Consider the following 25564-nt stretch of genomic DNA (forward strand, 5'->3'; position numbering starts at 1 on the left):
CTTTATCCATTCATCTGTTCATGGACATTTAGATTGTTTCCATGTCTTGGCTATTGTGAATAGTGCTGCTTTGAACATAGGGGTGCATGTATCTTTTTGAGTTATAGTTTTCTCTGGGTATATGTCCAGGAGTGGGATTGCTGGGTCATATGTTAATTCTATTTTTAGTTTTTTGAGGAACCTCTATACTGTTTTCCATAGTGGCTGCACCAACTTACATTCCCACTAACAGTGTAGGAGGGTTCCCTTTTCTCCACACCCTCTCCAGTGCTTGTTATCTGTAGACTTTTTAATGATGGCCATTCTGACCAGTGTGAGGTGGGGTACCCCATTATAGTTTTGATTTGCATTTCTCTAACAATTAGCGTTGTTGAGCATCTTTCCATGTGCCTATTTGCCATCTGTATGTCTTTGGAGAAATGTCTATTCAGGTCTTCTGCCGTTTTGTTTTGTTTTTTTTTTGGCTGTGTGGCATGTGGTATCTTAGTTCTCCGACCAGGGATCACATCCGTGCCTCCTGCATTGGAAGTGTGGAGTCTTAACCACTGGACTGCCAGGGAAGTCCTTCTGCCCATTTTTTGATCGGGTTGTTTGTTTTTTTGTTGTTGAGTTGTATGAGCTGTTTGTGTATTTTTGAAATTAAGCCTTGCTGGTTGCATTATTTGTAAATATTTTCTCCCATTCCATAGGTTGTCTTTTCATTTTGTTTATGGTTTCCTTTGCTGTGCAAAAGCTTGTAAGTTTGATTAGGTCCCATTTACTTTTGTTTTTATTTCTGTTGCCTTGGGAGACTGACCTAAGAAAACATTGGTACAATTTATGTTGGAAAATGCTTTGCCTATGATCTCTTCTAGGAGTTTTATGGTGTCACACCTTATGTTTAAGTCTTTAAGCCATTTTCAGTTTGTTTTTGTGTATGGTGAGAGGGTGTGTTCTTTTTTTTTAATTTTTATTGGATTATAGCTGATTTACAATTTTGTATTAGTTTCAGGTGTACAGCAAAGTGAGTCAGTTATACATATACATATATAGATATATAGATAGATATATATATATATACTCTTTTTTAGAGTCTTTTCCCATATAGGTCATTACAGAGTACTGAGTAGAGTTCCTGTGCTATACAGTAGGCCCGTATTAGTTATCTATTTTATATATAGTAGTGTGTATATGTCAGTCCCAGTCTCCCACTTTATCCCTCTCCCTCCTTGCCCCCTTGGTAACCATAAGTTTGTTTTATACATCTATGACTCTATTTCTATTTTGTAAATAAGTTCATTTGTACCTTTTTTTAGATTCCACGTATAAGCAATATCATATGATATTTGTCTTTCTCGTCTGACTTACTTCACTCAATATGACAGTCTCTAGGTCCATCCATGTTGCTGCAAATGGCATTATTTCATTCTTTTTTATGGCTGACTAATATTCTACTGTATATAGATATTCTAATATAGATATACTAATATTCTACTGTATATATATATTCTACTGTATACATACATCTTCTTTATCCACTCCTCTGTTGATGGACATTTAGGTTGCTTCCATGTCTTGGCTATTGTAAATAGTGCTGCAGTGAACTTTGGGGTACATGTATCTTTTTGAATTATGGTTTTCTCCAGATATATGCCCAGGAGTGGGATTGCTGGATCATATGGTAGTTCTATATTTAGTCTTTTAAGGAACTCCATACTGTTCTCCATAGTGGCTGTACCAATTTACATTCCCACCAACAGTGTAGGTTTCCCTTTTCTCCACCAGTGAGGTTGTGTTCTAATTTCATGATTTACATGCAGCTGTCCAACTTTCCCAGCTACACTTGCTGAAGAGACTGTCTTTTTCCCATTGTGTATTCTTGCATCCTTTGTTGAAGATTAATTGACCGTAGGCGTGTGGGTTTATTTCTGGGCTCTCTGTTCTGTTCCATTGATCTGTATGTCTGTTTTTGTGCCAGTACCACACTGTTTTGATTACTGTAGCTTTGTAGTATTGTCTGAAGCCTAGGAGGGTTATGCCTTTCGCTTTGTTCTTTTTCCTCAGGATTGCTTTGGCAATTCTGGGTCTTTTATTGTTCCATATAAATTTTAGGATTATTCTAGTTCTGTAATGTCATGGGTAATTTGATAGGGATGGCATTAAATCTGTAGATTGCTTTGGGTAGTATTGCCATTTAGCTTTATCTGATTCTGTTTAAGTTTTTAAAAATATTGTTAATTTTGTCACATACTCATTTTTTTCCCTAAACCTTTATGCTGTTCTTTTTCTGCCCTTATAAGTCAATGGTTAACCCATTGATACTGATTTTTCTTCTACAGGAATGGATGATATTTGTAAATACAATTAACCCTTGAGCAACATGGGTTTGAAATGCACGCGTCCACTTATATGCAGATTATTTTCAGTACTAAATACTACAATACTACAGGATCAGTGGTTGGTTGAGTCCTTGGATACTGGGGGCTATGAGTTATACTCAAATTTGCTACTGCCGGAGGGTTGGTGCCCCAACCCCTGCAATTGTTCAAGGGTCAGTTGTATATAAATATATGTACCACACCAGCCATGGATTTCTAGTGTTATCTGAAACAGTTATTTTAATTTCCTGCTTCTACCCTGTCACATAAGTAGTCCTGATTTGCTAAAGATAAATATGTGTGTATCTCCTTATCCCTATAATGTGATGCATTTTTATATAGCATATACCACCAGATAAAGCTAAATCAGATTGTTAATTTAGTGGTCCTCCTTCAAACGATTATAAGACCCAGGCACTTTAGTATTTTTCTGTTTTGTTCAGTGCTGTGTCTCCTGTGACTGCACATAGTAGGACAGGGTGAATATTACCGAAATAAATATGAGATGAAGGAGCAGGAGGTCAGGGCCTTAAGGGAAGCATCCCTGCTGAAGACATAGGGCTTAGTCAAGAGAAGGAGCTCAAAGATAAAACACTTGAATAGAATACTTCATTTGTCTACTCTCCATAGTGTGCCCAACAGGGTTCTAGGCCAGACCCTGGTAATGTTAGGGCATAAGGGCCTCACTGACAACTAAATTGTAGGGTATATGTTCAGAAATACACTCATTGGGCATTTAGGCTTTGAAGGTAAATACAGCTGCATACACACAGCTCCTCAGCAGCTTTCTAATTGGGTAGCATTGAGCACATAGTTAAGTGACTCTTTCCAAGATTCTTCAACTATAAACTCGTTTTGATAGGATCTGATTTGCAGATCAGATAATCTGAATTATCTGAAATATCTGATTTGCAGATCAGATAATATCTGATTTGCAGATCAGATTTGCAGATCTGATTTGCAGATCAGATAATCTGAATTATCTGAAATAATCTTTATATTATATATATATATATATCTTTATATAATAATAATAAATCTGAATAATCTTTTTGCAGAGGTATGGGCATCTCTTTGCCAAGTCATTCTCATATCTTGGTTGCTTAAATGGAGCATGTTAGTAAAGAATGTTACAGTTTGTATTGGCTTTGAAATACATACTTCATCCACGGCAGTGGAAGAAACTGTTGCATTTTCGTTATTTGAAATTTGTGCAGTAGTGCTACAGATATCACTGTGAGAGATGACACACACTGCTAACTTCACTCCGAGTGTTCTTGTTCTGCTGCTGCTGTACCTCCTGTACAATTCCTGCAGAATTGAGTAGGAGAAGTCTTCTCTTGCCACCTGCGTGTGGAATTCAGTCAGTTGATGCTCTTTCTCAAAAACCAGGTTTTGGGGACCCTGCAGCCCTTGTGGGAGAGGGTCTAGTAGTCAGGGGCTGAGGAGTAATACATGTTAGCCTGACAAGCAGTACAGAAATAAATATTGGAAGTGGAACCCCCGGAAGTCTGGCATACAGGTCACACTTTCCTGGATTTGAGATGGTGTGTATATTCTTACTATTGAAGGCATTCTCTGATTTTTTTTTTTATGTTTTCATTATTATGGTCAAATTGACAGTTAAATTTTTTTAGACTACAGTTAACTTGCTTACAAAATGGGACTCTTAACCTGTTTTTTTTATGATCTACAAGAACCAGAGGACTGTTTTATAGCTCTAGAGGAGATAAGATTGCTCTAACTTCTTCCCCCCTCCCTCTGTTTTCTGACAAGATTGATGTGTGTTTGCTTGGGTGTCTTGGGGCTATGCATGTCTGTGTGTGTGTGTGTTTTGAGGGGAGTGATCACTCCTAACAGATATGCTGCAAAATCCACAGTCTTGATTATGGAAATTGTGGGGAGACCCAGATTCTCGTGTCTTCTTTCTCCTGCCTCAGGTCTAACTTGTCAATACTCTGTCTTTCTTCATGAAGGGAACATGGAGGAAGAAAGAACAGCTGCTGAGTTACAGAAAAATATGACACAGGTGAGTAAGAGCTAATAATTCTCCAAAAGAATATTTCAGTTCCACCGGGCCATTGATCTCCTAATTGTTTAGAGCAGGGGTCAGCAACCTGTTCCTGCATTGGGCCACATAGTAAGCATTTTAGGCTTTGAAGGCCATAGAGTTTCTGTTTTACTCAGTTCTGCCATTTTAGTGTGAAAGCAGCCATATACAGTGGATAAACAAATGTTTTATTGTGTTCCAATAAAACTTTACTTACATAAATAGATGATAGGCTGAATTTAGCTCATGTTGTATAATTTACAGCCCCTGGCCTTGAGTGCAAGAAAATGTGGCCGGCTGTGGGCCTGGGTTGAATGTTGTGCTTCTTGCAGACTCCTGGGCCCCAGGTTTGTGGGGAAAGAAAAAAAGAAAAAGAAAAGCTCTCTGTCCCTCAGTGTGTTTTTATTCATTAAAACCTCATCCAGATTTGACCCAGTGTTTCGTGTTGTGCTGATTGCTGTGGTGGGATATAAGGAAGCAGTGAAATTTTTTCTGTAACAAGGAATTTTTGCTGGTTTCAATGTAGAAATTATTATTTCATTTCTAGAGCATTTCATTTCTGCTAGATCCTCTGGATGTTCTGGATTATTGTAAGACTGGAATTGGTCACCATCAAACTGTGGAAAGATAAATTTATTGTTTCAAAAGTGTTGTTAAATCTGTGAGAAAATTTGATCAGTCAGGATGCTTATGTAGAACGAAGAAGATCTGATGACTGAATCCTAGGGTAGATGTTGGGAGAATAGAATCTTCTGAACTTCCTATGAATTGATTCTCAGTTCCTCAGTATTTCCAGCCTCATTCATCCTCCTGCACACATTGGGGGAGTTGGCACTTTTCTGAACAAAATATGTGGAATGTTTTAGGAACCAGTGGTCTTTGAGGATGTGGCTGTGGACTTTACCCAGGAGGAGTGGGCTTTGCTAGATCTCGCTCAGAGAAACCTCTACAGAGATGTGATGCTGGAAAACTTCCGGAACCTGGCCTCATTAGGTAAGTGTGGCAACATTCCTTCATTTAGTCGTTTAGAAAACAGTTTTATCTTACTAATTGACTTTGTTCTAGGATTTGGGTTGAGGAATTGGAATAAATTGGTAAATAAGACAGATATGGTCACTGACCCCAAGGAACTTATAGTCTAGTGGCTTCACCATGAAAATAAACAATAACAATGCATATTGTTAAAATATTCTACCAGTATAAAACAGCAACAGAAAAAGAATCAGTGGAAATCTCCTTATCCATTCTGACACTGGCACTGAATGCAGACTTTTCATTTCATCCAGTGTTATAAAGATGCTGTTGGTCTTATTTTTCTTCATTCAGTCATTCTTTCATTCATTAAGCATTTTTTTGAGGGTGAACTCTATATCAAACCCTTTTGAATGTATACTATAAAAAACAAGATGTGACTGTATTCAAAATGCTTAGGTGTAATGGGCAAGAAGATAAATATGAAATTAAGATTAAAAAAGAAAGAAAATAAACGTGTATTGAACTGACTTTCTCTTTTTCTTGTGGTTGGAAGCCTCAAGGCTTATTAAGTGTAGAAATTGTGGGCACAGACTTCGGGGGTCATTTTGGGGCACAGGGAGAAAATTGGTGGTTTGGGACCTTTTGAGAATTTTACAGCTGTTAGTGCCCTGTACCCAGAGACCACCAGTTAAGCAAGTTGGGTTTATTACTTTGAGCAGTGAGGGAGAACACATGCCATGGGGAGCCATGGCATGTCTCAGAAAGAAGGTGTTAGAAAGTAAATATTATAGGATTTGTGTACTTAGGTTGAATGACTTGGGGGTAGGTCTGTGGAAGCAGGCTGTATTGGTTTCCTAGGCCTTCCATAACAAAGCACCACAAACTGGGTGGCCAAGAACAACAGAACCTTATTCTTTTAAATTTCTGGAGGTTGGAAGTCTGAAATCAGGGTGTCACGACCCTTCCGAAGGCTCAGGAAAAATCTCTCCTTGTCCCCTTCCTAGCTGTTGGTGGTTGCCAGCAATCCTTGGCTTGCAGCTGCATCACTCTAATCTCTGCCTCCATCTTCACATGGCCTTCGTCCTCTGTCTCTAAGTCTTTCTGTCCTTGTAAGGACGCCAGTCATTGCATTTAGGGCCTACCCTAATCCAGTATAACTTACCTTAACTTGATTATATCTGCAAAGACCCTATTTCCAAATAAAGTAACATTCTGAAATTCTGGGAGGACAGGGATTTTTTTCTCAGTACACTTTATTTTTCTTAGAGCAGTTTATAGGTTCACAGCAAAATTGAGTAACAGGTACAGATAGATATTTCCCATATACCCCCTGTCCCCATACACTCACAGCCTTCCTACCAGAGTGGTATATTTGTTACAGTTGATGAACCTACACTGACACATCATTATCACCTTAAGTCCAGAGTTTATATTAGTGTTCACTTTTGGTGTTGTATATTTTAAGGTTTGGACAAATATATAATGACATATCCACCATTATAGTATCATAAAGTAGCTTCACTACCCTTAAAAATTCTGTATCCCCTTCACCCCAATTTATCTCTCCTTCCCCACAACTCCTGGCAACAACTGATCTTTTTACTGTCTCCATAGTTTTGCCTTTTCCAGAATGTCATGTAGTTGGAATCACACAGTATATATATATAACCTCTTCAGACTGGCTTCTTTCACTTAGTAATATGCATTTAAGGTTTTCCCACCTCTTTTCATGGCTGGATAGCTCATTTCTTTTTAGTGCTGATTAATATTTTATTGTCTGGATGTACCACAGCCTGTTTATCCATTCACCCACTGAAGAACATTTTGATTGCTTCCAAGTTTTGGCAATTATGAATAAAGCTGCTGTAAACATCCACATGCAGGTTTTTGTGTAGACATGTTGTTAACTCCTTTGGGTAAATTCCAGGGAGTGCAATTGCCTGTCTGTATGGTTAAGAGTATGTTTGGTTTTGTAAGAAACTGCCAAACTGTATTCCAAAGTGACTGTACCATTTTGCATTCCCACCAGCTCCACATTCTCAAAATTCTTTGTTGTCAGTGTTCCGGATTTTGGCCATTCTTATAGGTGTATAGTGGTATCTCATTGTTTTGATTTGCATCTTCCTGATGACATATGATGTGGAACATCTTTTCATATGCTTATTTGCCATCTGTGTATCTTCCTTGATGAGGTATCTGTTAAGGTTTTTGGCCCATTTTTTAAATCGGGTTGTTTGTTTTCTTTATTTTTGAGTTTTAAGAATTCTGTGTATATTTTGGATAACACTTCTTTATCAGATATGTCTTTTGCAGATAATTTCTTCCAGTCTGTGGCTTTTTATTCTCTTGGCAGTTTTTTCTCAGAGCAAAAGATTTTAATTTTAATGAAGTCCAACTTGTCAATTCTTTCTTTCATGAATTGTGTCTTTCAGGTCATTATCTGTTGACCTTAAAAATAAGATAGTTATTTTACCAACAAAAATGGTTTATTTGGGCATAGCAGAGGAATTGCAATTTAGGACAAGAAAGCTATAACAAAAGCCATAGGCAAGTCCAAAAAACAAGGGAGAAGAACATAATTTTATAGAGAAAAAGGAGGAATTTGGGAGAGGTTGTTTTGGATGAAAGTCTATTGGAGAAAAATGAGAGTTCAGGGTGATGATGGTTTCATATTGGCTTAGTTGCTGGGGTAGTTGATTTCTTATAGGGGATGCAATGTACATCTTTTCCTGTCAGGATTATAACTGGTGATTCTTGATGATGATTTTTTTTTTTTTTTTTTTTTTTGCGGTACACAGGCCTTTCACTGTTGTGGCCTCTCCTGTTGCGGGGCACAGGCTCCAGACGCGCAGGCTCAGCAGCCATGGCTCACGGGCATAGCCGCTCCATGGCATGTGGGATCTTCCCAGACCGGGGCACGAACTCATGTCCCCTGCATTGGCAGGTGGACTCTCAACCACTGCGCCACCAGGGAAGCCCTGATGATTCTTTTGTTGGAGCCTGTAATCGACAATTCTTCCTGTAATTTGTTTTTTTATAAATTTATTTATTTTTGGCTGCATTGAGTCTTTCTTGCTGCACGCGGGCGTCCTCTAGTTGCAGTGAGTGGGGGCTACTCTTCGTTGTGGTGCACAGGCTTCTCATTTTGGTGGCTTCTTGTTGTGGAGCATGGGCTCTAGGCATGTGGACTTCAGTAGTTGTGGCACGTGGGCTCAGTAGGTGTGGTTCATGGGCTCTAGAGCACAGGCTCAGTAGTTGTGGCACACGGACTTAGTTGCTCCATGGCAAGTGGGATCTTCCCGGACCAGGGCTCGAACTGGTGACCCCTGCATTGGCAGGCGGATTCTTAACCACTGCGCCACCAGGGAAGCCCTCTTCCTATAATTGATGTCCTGTGGAACTGCATGAAAGCTTCCCCTTCCAGCCTCTCAACTCCATTTTAGTGAAGTTTCGTCTGATTAATTTTCACCTATCTAACAAGTCATCGCCAAATCTTAGGTCACCTACATTTTTTCCTATGTTATCTTCTAGGAGTTCTATAGTTTTATGTTTTACATTTAGATCTGTGATCTATTTTGAGCTAATTTTTTACTCCCTATTGATGGGGCCCCAACTTTTCCTGAAGCTTTGGATGCCTCCCCCTGTATTTTGAGTTAATTTTTGCAAGAGTGTAAGGTCTGTGTCAAGACCTTTTTTTTTTTAAATGTATGTTAATGTCTAGTAGTTATTTTAGCACTGTTTGTTGGAAAGACTATATTTTTCTCCATTGTATTGCCTTTGCACCTTTGTCAAAGATAAGTTGACTATATTTATGACTATATTTATATTGACTTATTTATGGACTGTATTCTGTTCCATTGATCTGTTTGGACATGAAATTTTTTTTATATTATGCTGTCATTTATTTATTTATTTTTATTGGAGTAGAGTTGCTTTACAATGTTGTGTTAGTTTCTGCTGTACAGCAAAGTGAGTCAGTTATACGTATACATATTTCCACTCTTTTTTAGATTTCCTTCGTATTTAGGTCACCACAGATCATTGAGTAGAGTTCCCTGTGCTGTACAGTAGGTTCTCATTAGTTGTCTATTTTATACATAGTAGTGTATATATGGACATGAATTTTTTAGGGGCACCATTCAACCCAGTCCCTAGGTGTTCACTTTAGATTGGATGCTGACAGAAATCTGGATGCAGGGGAAATTCTATTAGTATTTTGTGGATGGCACAGTGATATTTTTTGTCTGTCCCTAGACTAAATTATGAAGTAGCCTTATTTTGTTTCATCTTATCATGGTCTCAGAGTAACCTTGTCTGAGATTGGTATTCTGAGATTATTTATCTTCAACAGGAGAACAGTATGTCCTGCCTGTGAATATTGGACCAGTTTCTAATAATACTGAGGTTTAGGTGTGAATGTCAGATCAGTTCTAGACATCACACCACCCCCTCCCACCTTAAAAAAATAAATTCAACATTTTGTTGCAATTAAGCTCCTACTTGCTTTAGAGTAACAGAAGAGCAAAGTTTTTGCCCTGTCTCATGGAAATGTTTATGGTTCCTCATTGTTTTCCCTCATGATATACCTTTCCACATGAACAGGGTATCCACTACACACACCCTATCTGATCTCCCAGTGGAAACAAGAGGAGGACCTGGAGATAGCAGAGAGAGGACCCACCCAGGGGGAGCATCAGGAAGGCAAGAATCCTTGGGAGAAACTGACTTGGTTGGGGGATATTACATTTGGAAAAATCAAATAAAAGCAAAGTGAAACTTTGCCATGTCTGAGGAAGCTGATCTTCCACAGATAACTTCGATTACTATTTTGACTTTTCATCAGTCCTTGTTCTTGGGAAAGCCCATATTTCCTCTTTGTAATGTAGTGTTCGGTCATGCGCATTTTACCCAGTTCCTTTTTGTTTTGCTCCCCTAGGAATACCCTATTTATGTTACCATCAGTCTCAATCTTTGTGGGATTATTTCTTAATTGCTTGGCCATTTTGACCCTGTGCTTATTGGGAAAGTCCTGAACCAGCCACACTGCCAAAAGTCCTTCTTTCATGATGCCTTTACTTTTTTGTTTCAGGTTTTGAGACTCAACTTAAAACTAATGAATTAGTCGCTGCACAAGATATTTATGGAGAAAAAATATCCAGTGAACAGAATGTAGTAAGATTCAAAAGGAGTGCTTCCTCGTTGTCCATTTTACACAAAAGCTGGGAATACCATGGTTTTGATTATCAGAACAAAAACCGTGAGAGACATTTGAGGTGAGTGCTATTCATATAAGAGAGAGTAGTGTCTCAGGAGAGAATCTTAAAATGTCACGAAATTAAAAAAACATGTATATAAAACTTGGTCAAAAATTGTGATTTCATATGGAATTTTCGTAAGGTATTTTTTCCACAAATGAGACTGAGCTCTTCCATGTTTGACACATAATTTCATTTGTAAGCAACCATCAGAAAAACCCCATAAGCCAAAAACTCAGTGATAATATTGGCTATCGTAGAGCCCTCTGTGAGAACTTTCAGCTTATCATTGGACAGGGAAGGAAACAGATGTAGTCACTGAAAATGGTAAAAATTTACTTGCTGCTAATAATGTGCTTTTTATTTTTTAAAAGAAGTCACATGGTGGAGAACATCTATGAACATAACGAAGAAAATCAGTGTAGACAAACCTTCAGCCATATCTCAAATCTTAATATACTCAAGAGAACTACTGAAGTAAAAGTCTTTGAATGCCAAGAGTGTAAAAAGGCCTTCACAGATCATTTATCCCTTAAGAATCACATAAGGTCTCACACTGGAAGCAAACCCTATCAGTGTAAGGAATGTGGGAAAGCTTTCCATTTTTTTGCTTGTTTTAAGAAGCATATGAAAACTCCCACTGAAGAGAAACCCTATGAATGTAAGGAATGTACCAAAGCCTTCAGTTGTTCTTCATTCTTTAGGGCGCATATGAAGATTCACACAGGAAAGACAAACTATGAATGCAAGGAATGTGGGAAAACCTTTAGCTGTTCTTCATCCCTTACAGAGCACAAAAGAATTCACAGTGGAGATAAGCCTTATGAATGTAAGGAGTGTGGGAAAGCCTTTAGTTGTTCCTCCTCACTCTCCAAACACAAAAGAATTCACAGTGGAGATAAGCCATATGAGTGTAAGGAGTGTGGGAAGGCCTTCAGTTCCTCTTCTCACCTTATAATACATATAAGAATCCATACTGGAGAGAAGCCTTATGAATGTAAAGAGTGTGGGAAAGCCTTCAGTGAGTCCTCAAAGCTCACTGTACATGTCAGAACACATACGGGAGAGAAACCCTATAAATGTAAGGAATGCGGGAAAGCCTACAATTGTCCATCCTCCTTAAGTATCCATATGAGAAAACACACTGGGGAGAAACCCTATGAATGTCTGGAATGTGGAAAAGCCTTCTATCTTCCCACTTCCCTGAATACACATGTGAAAAATCAAAGTAGAGAGAAACCCTACGAATGTAAGGAATGTGGAAAAGCCTTCAGTTGTCCCTCGTCCTTTAGAGCACATGTGAGAGATCACACTGGAAAGGTGCAGTACGAATGTAAGGAATGTGGGAAGGCCTTTAGTCGTTCCTCATCCCTCACCGAACACTTAAGAACTCACAGTGGAGAGAAGCCTTATGAATGTAAGGAATGTGGGAAAGCCTTTATTAGTTCCTCCCACCTTACGGTACATACAAGAACTCACACTGGAGAGAAACCTTATGAATGTAAGAAATGTGGAAAAGCCTTCATTTACCCCTCAGCCCTTAGGATCCACATGAGAACGCACACTGGGGAGAAACCCTATGAATGTAAGGAGTGTGGGAAAGCCTTTCGCCATTCTTCATACCTTACTGTCCACACAAGGATGCACACTGGAGAGAAACCCTTTGAATGTCTGGAATGTGGGAAAGCATTCAGTTGTCCTTCATCCTTTCGAAGACACGTAAGAAGCCACACTGGTGAGAAGCCCTATGAATGTAAGGAGTGTGGGAAAGCCTTTGTTTGTCCCGCTTACTTTCGAAGACATTTGAAAACTCACACTAGAGGAAACATATAAAGTAAGGAATAAGGAAATGTCTGCAAGACTTTTTCAGATCTTAGCACACAAGGTCTCACACTGTGGAGACACCCTGTGAATGTAAGAAATTGTCGCTCATCGTTTTGAAGACTTGAGAACTCACAACTAAGAGAAACCCTGTGTATGTAAATCATGTGGTAACACCTTCGTGAACGTCACTTACTGTGTTCTAAGAAAATTCATACTAGAAGCAAAGATTGGTGCCTCATCCTTAAAGTGGACTACTGCTGGCTTGTTGATTTCCAGTTTTAATTTTCTGATGAATGTTTAATGTGATAAATTTCTCCTAATACCTTTCAGCTGTAGCTGCATATGTTTTATGAGGTGCTTTTGTTTTGGTTTGGATGTAAATGTTATTTCCATTACAGAGGTTTTTGGACCCATCGGGGAGTTGAAGTGTATTTTTTTGTATGCAGGCATGAGTGGTCTTTTTTTATTATTATTATTAGTTTCTAATTTACTCTCATTGTTCTCTAAGTATGCAGTCATTGTGGTTATCAACACTTCGGTATTTGTAATTTCTTTTGTAAATGGTAATTTCATTTTGATCTAATATGGCAGAAACTGGAAATTGCCTACCCAATATTTCCCCACCCCCCCCTTTTTTTTTTGGTGGTACGCGGACCTCTCACTGTTGTGGCCTCTCCCGTTGCAGAGCACAGGCTCTGGATGCGCAGGCCCAGCAGCCATGGCTCACGGGCCCAGCTGCTGCACGACATGTGGGATCTTCCCGGACCGGGGCACGAACCCGTGTCCCCTGCATCGGCAGGCGGACTCTCAACCACTGCACCACCAGGGAAGCCCTACTTGTCCTTTTTTAATGTATGTGTATCTCTGTCTATATCTAGTTACATACATATACGTAAAACATGTTATAATACACGTAAATTATGTGTATTTTATATATGTGTGTGTGTATGTGTGTATTGCAGATAACTTTTCCCAGTCTCTGACATGTCTTCATGCTTTTCATTTTTGTAAACTATAAAGGGAATTTATTGGTTTGATTACTGAAAAATCCTTGGGTATAAGTAACTTCAGAGGTGGCTGGGTCCTGGAGCTAAAAAGATGTTATCTGGATGAGTTCTGTTTCCATGTCTTGTCTGTGCATCTTTCTGCATTAGCTATTCTTCCTTGTGGACTCTTTTTCTTCACAGTGGCCCTCAGAAGATCCAGGCTGCTTTCTTTCTGGGTTGAAGTCTCAAGGAGAAGAGAGTGATTGTCTTTCTGAACAATTCCAATATGATTATTACAGTTAAATCTGATTGGCTCACTTGCCAACTGTTATCGAATCACTGTGGCCAGAGGAATATAATTCTCTGGTTTGTTTAGGACTGGCTCCCATACTCATCCAGAAAAAGAGAGTGGAGTCAGTCCTAACTGAATCATAGGGTCCTGGCAATTGTGATGTATATGGTGAAGGGAAGGAGGCAGCGGGGGCAGGTAGGGTGTAGAAATAGATGCAATAATAACATCAGCTAGCACAATATGCTCATTCTGGTCTTAGCAATGGTAGGGAACTATGAAGTCTGGGAACTCTCAGCCAAGGCTAAGTAGTTCTAGAAATCCTTTCAGAAAGGTTCGATTCCGTCTGTTACCATCTCTTTAGATTGCTAAGATGGTTTCTCAATCTTTACTTGGTTTTGCAGTATTTTTGGATATCCAGTAGCAAGAGCCTTCCAACTTTTTTATTCATCAGGATTGTCTTCCTTCTCTATTCCTGATTTGATTCTATATTAATTTTAGATCTTACCAATTTTCACAAGTCTTCTGGGACTTTGCTTGGGATTGCATTGACTTTAGAGAATAACCTGAATAAAATTGACATCTTTACAATACTGAGTCTTCTAATTGATGAACATAGTATAATTATCCATTTATCTAGGTCGTCTTTAATTCCTCTTAACAGTGTTTTGTAGTTTTAATTGTAGAGGTCTTGAAGTAACTTTGTTTAGTTTATTTCTAGGTATGTGATATGTTTTCCTTTGTAAATATTTTTATTTATTTTTCGATTTTGGGGGCTAGCACATAGGATTGCAATTTCTTTTTGTACATTGATCTTTTATCCATGATATTTATAAATTCAATTATTTATTCCAATAGTTTATGAATTATTTTGGATTTTCTGTGTATACAATACTGTCAGTGCCAATAAAAGAAAGTCTTACTTGATTTCTAAACTTTACCTTTTATTTTTCTTGCCTCATTGCTTTATAGTGATAAATAGAAATGGTAAAAATGAACATCTTTGCCCTGTTCCTGATGTTAGGGGAAAGTATTCTATATTTTACCATTAAGTATAATAATAGCTGTAAGTTTTTCATAGATAACTTTTTTAAATGAAAGGAATTCTATTCCTCGATTATCAAAAGAGTTTTTTTTTTAATCATCAATGATATTGAATTTTATCTAGTGCCTTTTCTGTCTATGTCAGAGTCTTTAAAAACTCCTTTGGTCTCAATGTGGTGAATTACTACATTCCTTGATTTTCAAATGGTAAAACAAGATGTATTCCTGGAATAAACTATACTTGGAAATGGTATATATTAGCTTATTAGCCTTTTCATTTTGCTAGATTCAAAATGCTATTTAAAAAAAAATTATTTCTGTGTCTGTGTTAATGAGGCTTGTCTTGTAATTTCTTTTATGTTAATATACTTGTATGCTTTGTATCAGGTTTACGCTGCTTCATAAAAGAAGTTGGAAATTGTTTTGAAAAACTTTGCATGAAATTTAAACTATCTACTATCTATTTTTTATGTGTTTGGAAAAATTCACCTGGGAATCTAGTTTTGGGTTTTCTTCATAGGAAGCTTTTGTAAGATAGTTTCACTCATGAATTACACCAAACATAAATAGACAAACGGTTATTTAATTTTTTTATTTGTTTTTGTGTTAGTTTTGCTAAATTGTATCTGTCCATTCCATAACTTTCCAAATTTGTTGGCATAAAGTTATTCATAATATCCTATAATTTCTTTTTAATGTCTGAAAGCTGTAATTATATCCCCTTTTTCATTCCTGATCTTGGTAGTTTATGTGGTCCCTTTCTTTTTCTTCATCTTGGTGGGGATTTTGATATGTTAATTATTTTTGAAGAACCAACTCTCAGTTTATTATGCTTCTAATTCTTTAATTTTTGGTCTTATTCCTTCTACTGAATTTGGGTTTAATTTTCTCTTATTTCCCTAGCTATTTGTGATAGTCACTTGTATCAGTGCCTGCCTTCTACTGTGTCCAATTTGCTTATATAACCATCCAATCAGAATATTCTACTATTAGCATTATCAGTTGAAATGCATTTGAGATATATGCAGAGGATCACCTTTATGTGCCTGTTATCATAAGGCCGTATGGCTTCCTTGTTGGAATGGAAAGAAAACTGGACTGGAATCAAGGCACCTGATTTCTAGTCTTCACTTCTCAACTTTACCTCTGTGACCTTTGAAAAAAGTCATTTAAGCTTTCTGGTCCTTAGTTTGTGTGTGTGTGTGTGTGTGTGTGTGTGTTAAAGTCTTTATTATGTAATAATTACAAGTTCATATTTTTGTAAAAAAAAATGTATATGGAAGTCCCATGTATTCATCACCCAGTTTCCTCCAGTGGAAATCCACAGAACTTATTCAGATTTCACCAATTTTAAATATGTGTGTGTGTGTGTGTGTGTGTTTGCAGTTTTAGCACTTGTGTAGATTAATGGAACCACTAACCTGTTTTACCCTTATAAATGACATCCATATCTCCTCAGTAGTTAAAGTAAAATTTATGACTAGTCCTGGATTTCTTCTTTTAAAGTGACTGACACTTCATAATGACTCAAACATTTGTTGAATAAATACATTTACCTGTGCTTTCTGCTAATAAGGTATATAGGACACAGTGTTCTGATCAGATCTATCCTGCAATTCATCATACACATTGTTTTATGAAATATGATAAGAATTCTAAACCCAGTACCTCCCTCTGTGAGGCCAGATTATCCAGAGAAGCTCTAAATTACCTGCTTTTCTGTTACCTTTCTCAATCATAAAATATATTTTAAGGCTAATATATTTTTTAAAAATCTGGAAGGTGTTAAAAAATAGACAAGGGACAAGAAACAGTTTTTGTGTTTAGTCTAGGACAGATATATTATCAACACTAGCCATAAATTAATCAAAGCCATTCAGTAGCATCAAAGGTGCACATAGGAAGTGCTACTGCAGTGGCTGCGGTGGGACCACATCCTTTCTGTGGGATCAGAAACACTTCCTTTTCTGTCCCAAGTTTTTAGACCATGGAGGAGTTTAGAAGACAGATTTAGAGAGGGCTTTGAAGAGAAGGGACTTATTTGGTTTTATGATATCATAAAAGTAAGAGAAAATAATATTTAACATTTCATGAGTTTCACTCTGTGTCATTCACTATCTTAATATTTAAGATATTTCTATATATTAACGTATTTGATCATCACAAAAGCCTTATGAGGCAGATACTTATTATCCACCTAACACACCATAGTGAAATAGCAGAAATGAGCTCAAATAATTGGCCAGCGTTGTATATTTAGTACGTAGGGGAACTATGCCTGAATCCAGAAACCATGGTTTTTATTACTATACTATACTGCCTCCAGAGATCAAAGAATTCTGAAGAACCAGTTAGGACAATCAGGCTTGTGTGTGGTTGGACAGGGAACTATTAGGGTAAGCTGTAGCTGAGAGCATTTTCATATAACCTTCACTTAGCATCTTCTGGGCAAGCACCAGATATCTTTTCAACCATCCACAGCATATGGGCTCCTTATATTATGGAAGGAGTGTGATTACAAGGGAAGGAAAGAATCCAGTCAATAAAGTATGAGACCAACATTGCTTTATCTTTGCGTGAAAACATATGGCTTATTGTTAGCACTACATAAATATTATTAGTTTGATTCAGCTGAACTAGTTAAGGTTTATTGAGCTCTGTGTCAGGCACTGTTTGAAGGACTTTACAGCTCTAATGCATTTTCTCTTCACTCACACACACACACAAAACACTTTGAGATAGATTCTGTCATTATCCACATTTCACAGATGGGGAAATTGAGGCAGAGAAACTAAGGAGTTTGCCCAAGGTCACACAACTGGCAGCTAAAATCTGCCTGGCCTCAGAATTCACACGTGTAACCACCATGTGTTACTACAGTTGACCCTTGAACAATGCTGCAGTTAGGGGCACCAACATGGAGCAGTAGAAAATCCATGTATTACTACAGTTGACCCTTCATGTAAGTGATTCTGTATTCGCAGATTCAACCAACCGATCACATAGTACTATGGTCTGTGTGTAAGTGGACCTGCACAGTTCAAACCCGTGTTCAAGGGTCAACTGTACTCAAAAGAGGAATTTGTGGGAATAGTATTTTTTCTGTTGCACAGCAACAAACACTGACAGTCTTTAGGTCCATTTTCTAATTCAAAGTACACTTCCAAATAGTAATAACTTCATATACTTAACATTTGTTAAACATTTACCACGTGCCACACACTCACGAATCATCTTTTTATTATTTAAGAAATGAGTTGCAAGATTTAATTTTATGTATTGATTATGCTTCTGATTTGAAGATGAACGTCTGCCTGCAGTAATCCTTGTATTTTTGTTCTGTCTTGTTTTCACTTAATACATTAAAAAAATATATTGGGCACTTTCCTGGTGGCGCAGTGGTTAAGAATCCTATCAATGCAGGGGACACGGGTTTGAGCCCTGGTCCGGGAAGATCCCACAAGCTGCAGAGCAACTAAGCCTGTGCACCACAACTACTGAGCCTGCGCTCTAGAGTCCGCGAGCCACAATTACTGAGCCCGCATGCCACAACTACTGAAGCCTGTGCTCCTAGAGCCCGTGCTCTGCAACAAAAAGAAGCCCCCGCTCACTGCAACTAGAGAAAGCCCGTGCCCAGCAATGAAGACCGAACACAGCCATAAATAAATAAATTAATTTATTTATTTTTTAAAAATTGAAGTTAGTTGACATACGATATTACGTTACCTTCAGGTGTGCAACATAGTGATTTGACAATCAAACCCATTATGAAATGATCACCATGATAAGTCTAGTAATCATTTGTCACCACAAAAATTATTACTGTTATTGACTATATTCCTTATGCTGTATATTACATCCCTTTGACTTATTTTGTACCTGGAAATTTGTACCTCTTAATCCTCTTCACCTTTTTTTCTCTTTTGCCCACCACCCTCCCCTCTGGCAACCACCAGTTTGCTCTCTGTATCTAAAAGTCTGTTTCTGTTTTGTTTGTTCATTTCTTTTTTAGATTCCACATATGAGATCGTACAGTATTTGTTTTTCTGTTTCTGGCTTATTTCCCTTAGCATAATACCCTCAAGGTCCATCCTTGTTGTTTCAAATGACATGACTTCATCCAAATCTCCACAGCTTTTGATAATTGAATGACGTGTGTCTTATAAAAGGAAAATAATAGGTTCATAGAAAGCCCATGCCATAAAAACACCCAAGCCCCACTGTATCTTGTCTCTAGTCTGATGGGATATTGCTGGAAGGATGAAAGTACAGGCAGAAAAGTACCCAGTCGGGGCTTCCCTGGTGGCACAGTGGCTAAGAATCCTCCTGCCAATTCAGGGTACACGGGTTCGAGCCCTGGTCCGGGAAGATCCCACATCCTGCGGAGCAACTAAGCCCGTGCGCCACAACTACTGAGCCTGTGCTCTAGAGCCCACGAGCCACAACTTCTGAGCCCATGTGCCACAACTGCTGAAGCCTGCGTGCCTAGAGCCTGTGCTACACAGCAAGAGAAGCCACCACAATGAGAAGGCTGTGCACCGCAACAAAGAGTAGCCACCCCCGCTTGCTGCAACTAGAGAAAGCCCGCGCTCAGCAACGAAGACCCAGTGCAACCAAAAATAAACACATAAACAAACAAATAAATAAATAAAATAAAAGTACCCAGGGGGTGGAAAGAGTATTGTCTACTCTGTATTTATGTGAACTAAGGGTCTATTTAATTTTTTTAACGGAGTTTTGTTTGTTTTTGTTGCCTACTCTGTGCCAAAGAAGTATAGACTCTGAGGAATCAGAAATGAATGAGACTCAGTCTATTTCCCTCCAAACACTCAGTATGTACTTGGATAAGGACAAAATAAAATATCTCCTCAGATCCAGAGATATTCATACTTTAGATGACAATTTATTTTAATCAAATAGTATGAAGCTAGCCTGTTAATAGTATCTGAAATTTATTGTGCCCTGTGTACATTCATTACATATGTAATTAAATATGTAGTTTCCACTATACTGTTTAATTCTTACAACAAAGCAGTTGTATCAGCTAGGAATTGACTCAGATGACAACACTGAGGTTCAGAGATACAAAGAGCTTGCCCCACGTCACTCAAGATAATAAATAGAGGAGACAAAATCAAATTATCAGCCTCTGATGCCCATACACTAAATATCTTCACTTTGTTTCCATGCACTTCATACAGTACAACAGAAGTACTTCAGAAGTATGGTGGTCTTAACTAAAAGCACAGCTAAGAAATATCTTTTAACTGATTTCCGTTTCCTAACTAAGAATGGAAACCAACACTCTGCCTTTATGTCTCCTTTAGAGATTGAGAAGGACTAAAGCACAAGAATAAAGGAGGACATGGACAGCTGAAGCAAAATCTAGGGGCAGGAGCAAGAGAGACATCTGTGCTACATTACAATCTGCTGATCCTCTATGAGTCCTCCCTTGATCTCAGCTCTCCTTCCTAGAGTCAATGCAGCAAGGGTACCCCTTACCCTCCACTGAGGTCTACCGGGAACCCCTAAAAGGACAGAGGGCAGTGAACATGGGGTCTCTGCCTGAAGTGACCAGGCAAATAAAATGACAGGAGAGAATTCTGGCTAATTGCCCTGTGTCTGGAGGCTGGATGCCTGGATTCAAACGTGAATTCACTCCTATTTTACCTCATGACCTAATACAAGTTATATTTAAATGCTGTGCTCCCTTATTCGTCTGTGAAGTGACAATACTGTTCATTCCTCTTTCTTGGTGGTGATTACGCAGTTGAAATGAAACAAGCTACATGGAACACTTAGAGCCTGGAACCTAGGAAATCCTCAATGAAGAATCATGATACCATGTTTACTGTCTTATCCTCATCCACGTCCTCACTTCATGATTTTGGAGTACTTAGGGGACAGTTTAGAGAGAACTGCTTCCTGCTAACGTGGGGGTAATGCCCATGGGAACTAGAACTAATGTGGGAGGAAAGCAGAACTCTGAATGAGAGCTCTTGGACCCCACCAGAACCAAGGACATAAAACGTCAGTGCCCGGAGCTGAAACTTTGCACACTAGTGCCCTACCATCTGTCTATCCCAACTGTTTTGCTTGTTCTGACCATGAGGAAACACCACTCCCGCGACCCCTCCTCCATCCACTGACTCCCATAGCACTCACTGGGCTGTGCTGAGACCCTGCTGGTGCATGCCCAAGGGGGACCAGTCTGCTGCTCCTCTCTGCCTGGTGAGCAATGATGGCTGAAGCTCTATCCTCAGGATTGGCAGAAAGACAGACTCCAGCCAGAGCCTCCTGATGGGGATGACTAGTCTGGGAGGAGGAGGCACAGGTGTGAAGCCTGCTAGACATGGACCGGCAACCTGAAGGGCTGGAGACACAGGCTGACTATTTACAGTTGCGGGGCCTTGAATGCTTGATGCACAGAGCTCCTAATTAGCTAGATTAGTCCATGCCCTCCATTTTCTGAAGACTTCACAACTTTGGGAGAACCACAAGAAGAGAAAAGTCAGTGTCCATGGTTCATCTCAATTACTTCTGAGCCCCACGTCTTCCCAGGGGAAAGTTCACTTGGCCTCCTCTCGTCACATATCCAAAGGGCCCTTCCTGTAAAGATCAGGCTTATCATTTCCTCACCTTAAAATTCAATTACAATATTGATGACTGAAATTGCATTCATGATGAAATAATATCAGGAATATTGGCGTCTTTATTGTTAACATTTACCATGCTAGAATCCGAAAATATTTCCATGTTTGAACACTTTTATATGAGCAAGAAAACCTTCACAGTTTTCTCAATTTAAGTCCTTCTCATTCCGTGTAGAGTTTAGTCCGTATTAATTTTTTGTTGCTAATTTAAATTATATCCTTGGGCTTTTTTTGTTTTTTTTTTTTGTGGTACGTGGGCCCCTCACTGTTGTGGCCTGTCCTGTTGCGGAGCACAGGCTCCGGATGCGCAGGCTCAGCGGCCATGGCTCACGGGCCCAGCCGCTCCGCGGCATGTGGGATCTTCCCGGACCGGGGCACGAACCCGTGTCCCCTGCATCGGCAGGCGGACTCCCAACCACTGCGCCACTAGGGAAGCCCCTTGGTTTTATTTATTCCTAATTGGTTTATTTTGGCATAGTAGAAAATAATTAAATTGTATATTTGCATTGTCTAGCACTCTTTATTCTAAGAGTGCCTCTAGTTGTTTTTCTTGAGTAGAAGTATGTTATCTGAAACTATTCATCATTGTGGTTTTTCCCTTTTGCATAGGCTACCTCTCCTTGTAACACAATAAAATGGTGATAGAATGGCGACATCCAAAAAAATTTTTAAATGGGCAGAAAACCTGAATAGACTTTTTTTAAAAGGCAATATGCAGATGGCCAACAGACACATGGAAAGATGCTCAACATCACTAATCATCAGGGAGAAGCAAATCAAAACCACTTGTCAGAATGGCTATTATCAGAAAGACAAGAGAAATAAATGGTGATGAGGATGTGAAGAAAAGGGAACCCTCCTGTACTTTTGTTGAGAATGTAAATTGGTGCAGCCACCATGGAGAACAGTATGGAGATTCCTCAAAAAATTAAAAATAGAAGTACCAGCAGTTCCACTTCTGGGTATGTACTCAAAGAAAATGAAAACACTAATTCAAAAGGATATATGCACCCTTATGTTCATTACATTATTTACAATAGCCATGATATGGAAGCCACCTAAGAGCCCATCAACAGATGAATGGATAAAGAAGATTGGTATATATATATATACATATACATATACATATACATAAGTTTGTATATATATACAATGGAATATTATAAAAAAAGGATTAAATCTTGCCATTTGTAACAACATGGATGGACCTAGAGGGTATTATGCTAAGTAAAATAAGTCAGACAGAGAAAAACAAATACTGTATGATTTCACTTGTATGTGGAATCTAAAAATCAAAACAAATAAACAAACATAACTAAACAAAACAGGCATAGATACAGAGGACAAACAGGTGGTTGTCAGGGAGGTGGGTGGGGGGAGATAGAAATAGGAGAGGGAAATTAAGAGATACAAACTTTCAGTTACAAAATAAATAAGTCATAGATATGAAATGTACACTGTGGAAAATATAGTCAATAACTATGTAATATCTTTGTATGGTGACAGATGACAACTTGTCATGGTGATCGTTTCAAAATGTATAGAAATATCAAATCACTATATTGTGTACCAGCAACTAACATAGTGTTGTAGGTCAATTATACTTCAAAAAACAAACAAACTCATTGAAAAAGAGATCTAATTTGTGGCCACCAGAAATGGGGAGTGGGGGAGGGAGAATTGGATGAAGGTTGTTAAAGGCACAGACATTATGCTATAAAATAAATAAGTACTAAGGATGTAGTGCACAACATGACAAAGCTAATTGACACTACTATACATTATATATGAAAGCTGTTAAAAGAGTACATCCTCAGAGTTCTCACCCAACCATAAGTACATTTCTAAGAGCTTTGTTGAGGTATAATTGATATACAGTAAGCCACATGATTTAATAAGTTTTCACATGTGTATATACTTATAAAACCACCACCTTGGGCTTCCCTGGTGGCGCAGTGGTTGGGAGTCCGCCTGCCGATGCAGGGGACGTGGGTTTGTGCCCCAGTCCGGGAGGATCTCACATGCCGTGGAGCGGCTGGGCCCGTGAGCCACGGCCGCTGGGCCTGTGCGTCCGGAGCCTGTGCTCCGCAACGGGAGAGGCCACAACAGTGGGAGGCCTGCGTACTGCAAAACAAAAAACAAAAAAAAAAACAAAAAAAACACCACCTTACTAAAGATAATAAACGTATTCATCAGCCCAGAAGTTTCCTCTTTGTCCAACGCAATTCCTCCTTGCCATCCCTCTTCCTTTCCCACCAGGCAACCACTGATTGGATTTCTGTCACTATAGATTTTTTTTACATTTTCTAGAATTTTAAATAAATGGAATCAGGAGGAGCTTCAAGATGGCGGAAGAGTAAGACATGGAGATCACCTTACTCCCCACAAATACATCAGAAATACATCTACATGTGGAACAACTCCTACAGAACACCTACTGAATGCTGGCAGAAGACCTCAGACCTTCCAAAAGGCAAGAAACTCCCCACGTACCTGGGTAGGGCAAAAGAATAAAGAAAAAACAGAGACAATAGAATAGGGACAGGACCTGCACCAGTGGGAGGGAGCTGTGAAGGAAGAAAGGTTTCCACACACTAAGAAGCCCCTTCGCAGGCGGAGACTGCGGGTGGCGGAGGGGGGAAGCTTCGTAGCCGCGGAGGAGAACACAGCAACAGGGGTGCGGAGGGCAAAGCAGACAGATTCCCGCACAGAGGATCGGTGCCGACCGGCACTCACCAGCCCGAGAGGCTTGTCTGCTCACCCGCCGGGGCGGGCAGGGGGCTGGGAGCTGAGGCTCGGGCTTCGGTCAGAGCGCAGGGAGAGGACTGGGGTTGGCTGTGTGAACACAGCCTGCAGGGGGTTAGTGTGGCACGGCTGGTCGGGAGGGATTCCGGGGAAAAGTCTGGACCTGCCGAAGAGGCAAGGGACTTTTTCTTGCCTCTTTGTTTCCTGGTGCGAGAGGAGAGGGCATTCAGAGCAATGCTTAAAGGAACTCCAGAGACGGGCGCGAGCTGCGGCTAACAGGGCGGACCCCAGAGACGGGCATGAGAAGCTAAGGCTGCTGCTGCAGCCACCAAGAAGCCTGTGTGCAAGCACAGGTCACTATCCACACCTCCCCTCCTGGGAGCCTGTGCAGCCCGCCACTGCCAGAGTCCCAGGATCCAGGGACAACTTCCCCAGGAGAACACACGGCGCCTCAGGCTGGTGCAACGTCACTCCGGCCTCCGCCGCCGCAGGCTCGCCCCGCATCCTTGCCCCTCCCGCTCCCCGGCCTGAGTGAGCCACAGCCCCCGAATCAGCTGCTGCTTTAACCCCGTCCAGTCTGAGCGAAGAACAGACGCCCTCAGGTGACCTACACGCAGAGGCGGGTCCAAATCCAAAGCTGAACCCCAGGAGCTGTGCGAATAAAGAGAAAGGGAAATTTCTCCCAGCAGCCTCAGGAGCAGCGGATTAAATCTCCACAATCAACTTGATGTCCCCTGCATCTGTGGAATACCTGAATAGACAACGAATCATCCCAAACTGAGGAGGTGGGCTTTGGGAGCAACAATATATATTTTTTTCCCTCTTTTTCTCTTTTTGGGGGTATGTATGTGTATGCTTGCAGTCTGTATAGCTTTGCTTTTACCATTTGTCCTAGGGTTCTGTCTGTCCGTTTTTTGTTTTTTTTTTAGTATAGTTTTTAGCACTTGTTATCATTGGTGGATTTGTTTTCTGGTTTGGTTGCTCTCTTCTTTCTTTCTTTTTTTAAATATTTTATTTTTAAAAAAATTTTCTTATTACTTTAACAAAATTTTTAATAATTATTTTTAATTTTAATAACTTTTATTTTATTTTACATTATTTTATTTTATCTTCTTTCTTTCTTTTTTCTCTCCCTTTTATTCTAAGCTGTGTGGATGACAGGGTCTAGGTGCTCCAGCCAGGTGTCAGGGCTGTGCCTCTGAAGTGGGAGAGCCAAGTTCAGGACACTGGTCCACAAGAGACCTCCCAGTTCCATGTGATATCAAACAGCGAACATCTCCCAGAGATCTCCATCTCAACGCCAAGACCCAGCTCCACTCAATGACCAGCAAGCTACAGTGCTGGACACCCTATGACAAACAACTAGCAAGACAGGAACACAGCACC

The 25564-nt window shown here is 39.6% G+C and overlaps 1 protein-coding gene across 1 annotated transcript in view; it reads left to right on the plus strand.

Annotated features, from left to right (window-relative positions):
• The first annotated feature begins 3380 nt into the window (after positions 1–3380).
• Positions 3381–25564, plus strand: part of ZNF699 (zinc finger protein 699) — a 64890-nt gene continuing 42706 nt past the window's right edge. Inside the window, exons 1-5 of the mRNA XM_089905895.1 lie at positions 3381–4386; positions 5274–5400; positions 9985–10083; positions 10472–10655; positions 11012–12467. Of these exons, the coding sequence (XP_089762021.1) occupies positions 4138–4386; positions 5274–5400; positions 9985–10083; positions 10472–10655; positions 11012–12467 (2115 nt within the window). The 5' untranslated portion in view covers positions 3381–4137. The remainder of the gene's footprint in view (positions 4387–5273; positions 5401–9984; positions 10084–10471; positions 10656–11011; positions 12468–25564) is intronic.

Source organism: Delphinapterus leucas, unplaced genomic scaffold, assembly GCF_059928025.1.
Source record: "Delphinapterus leucas isolate spDelLeu-1000000601 "Yukka" unplaced genomic scaffold, BTC_Dleu_Yukka2 spDelLeu_asBTCV2_sq25, whole genome shotgun sequence".
Classification (NCBI taxonomy): domain Eukaryota; kingdom Metazoa; phylum Chordata; class Mammalia; order Artiodactyla; family Monodontidae; genus Delphinapterus; species Delphinapterus leucas.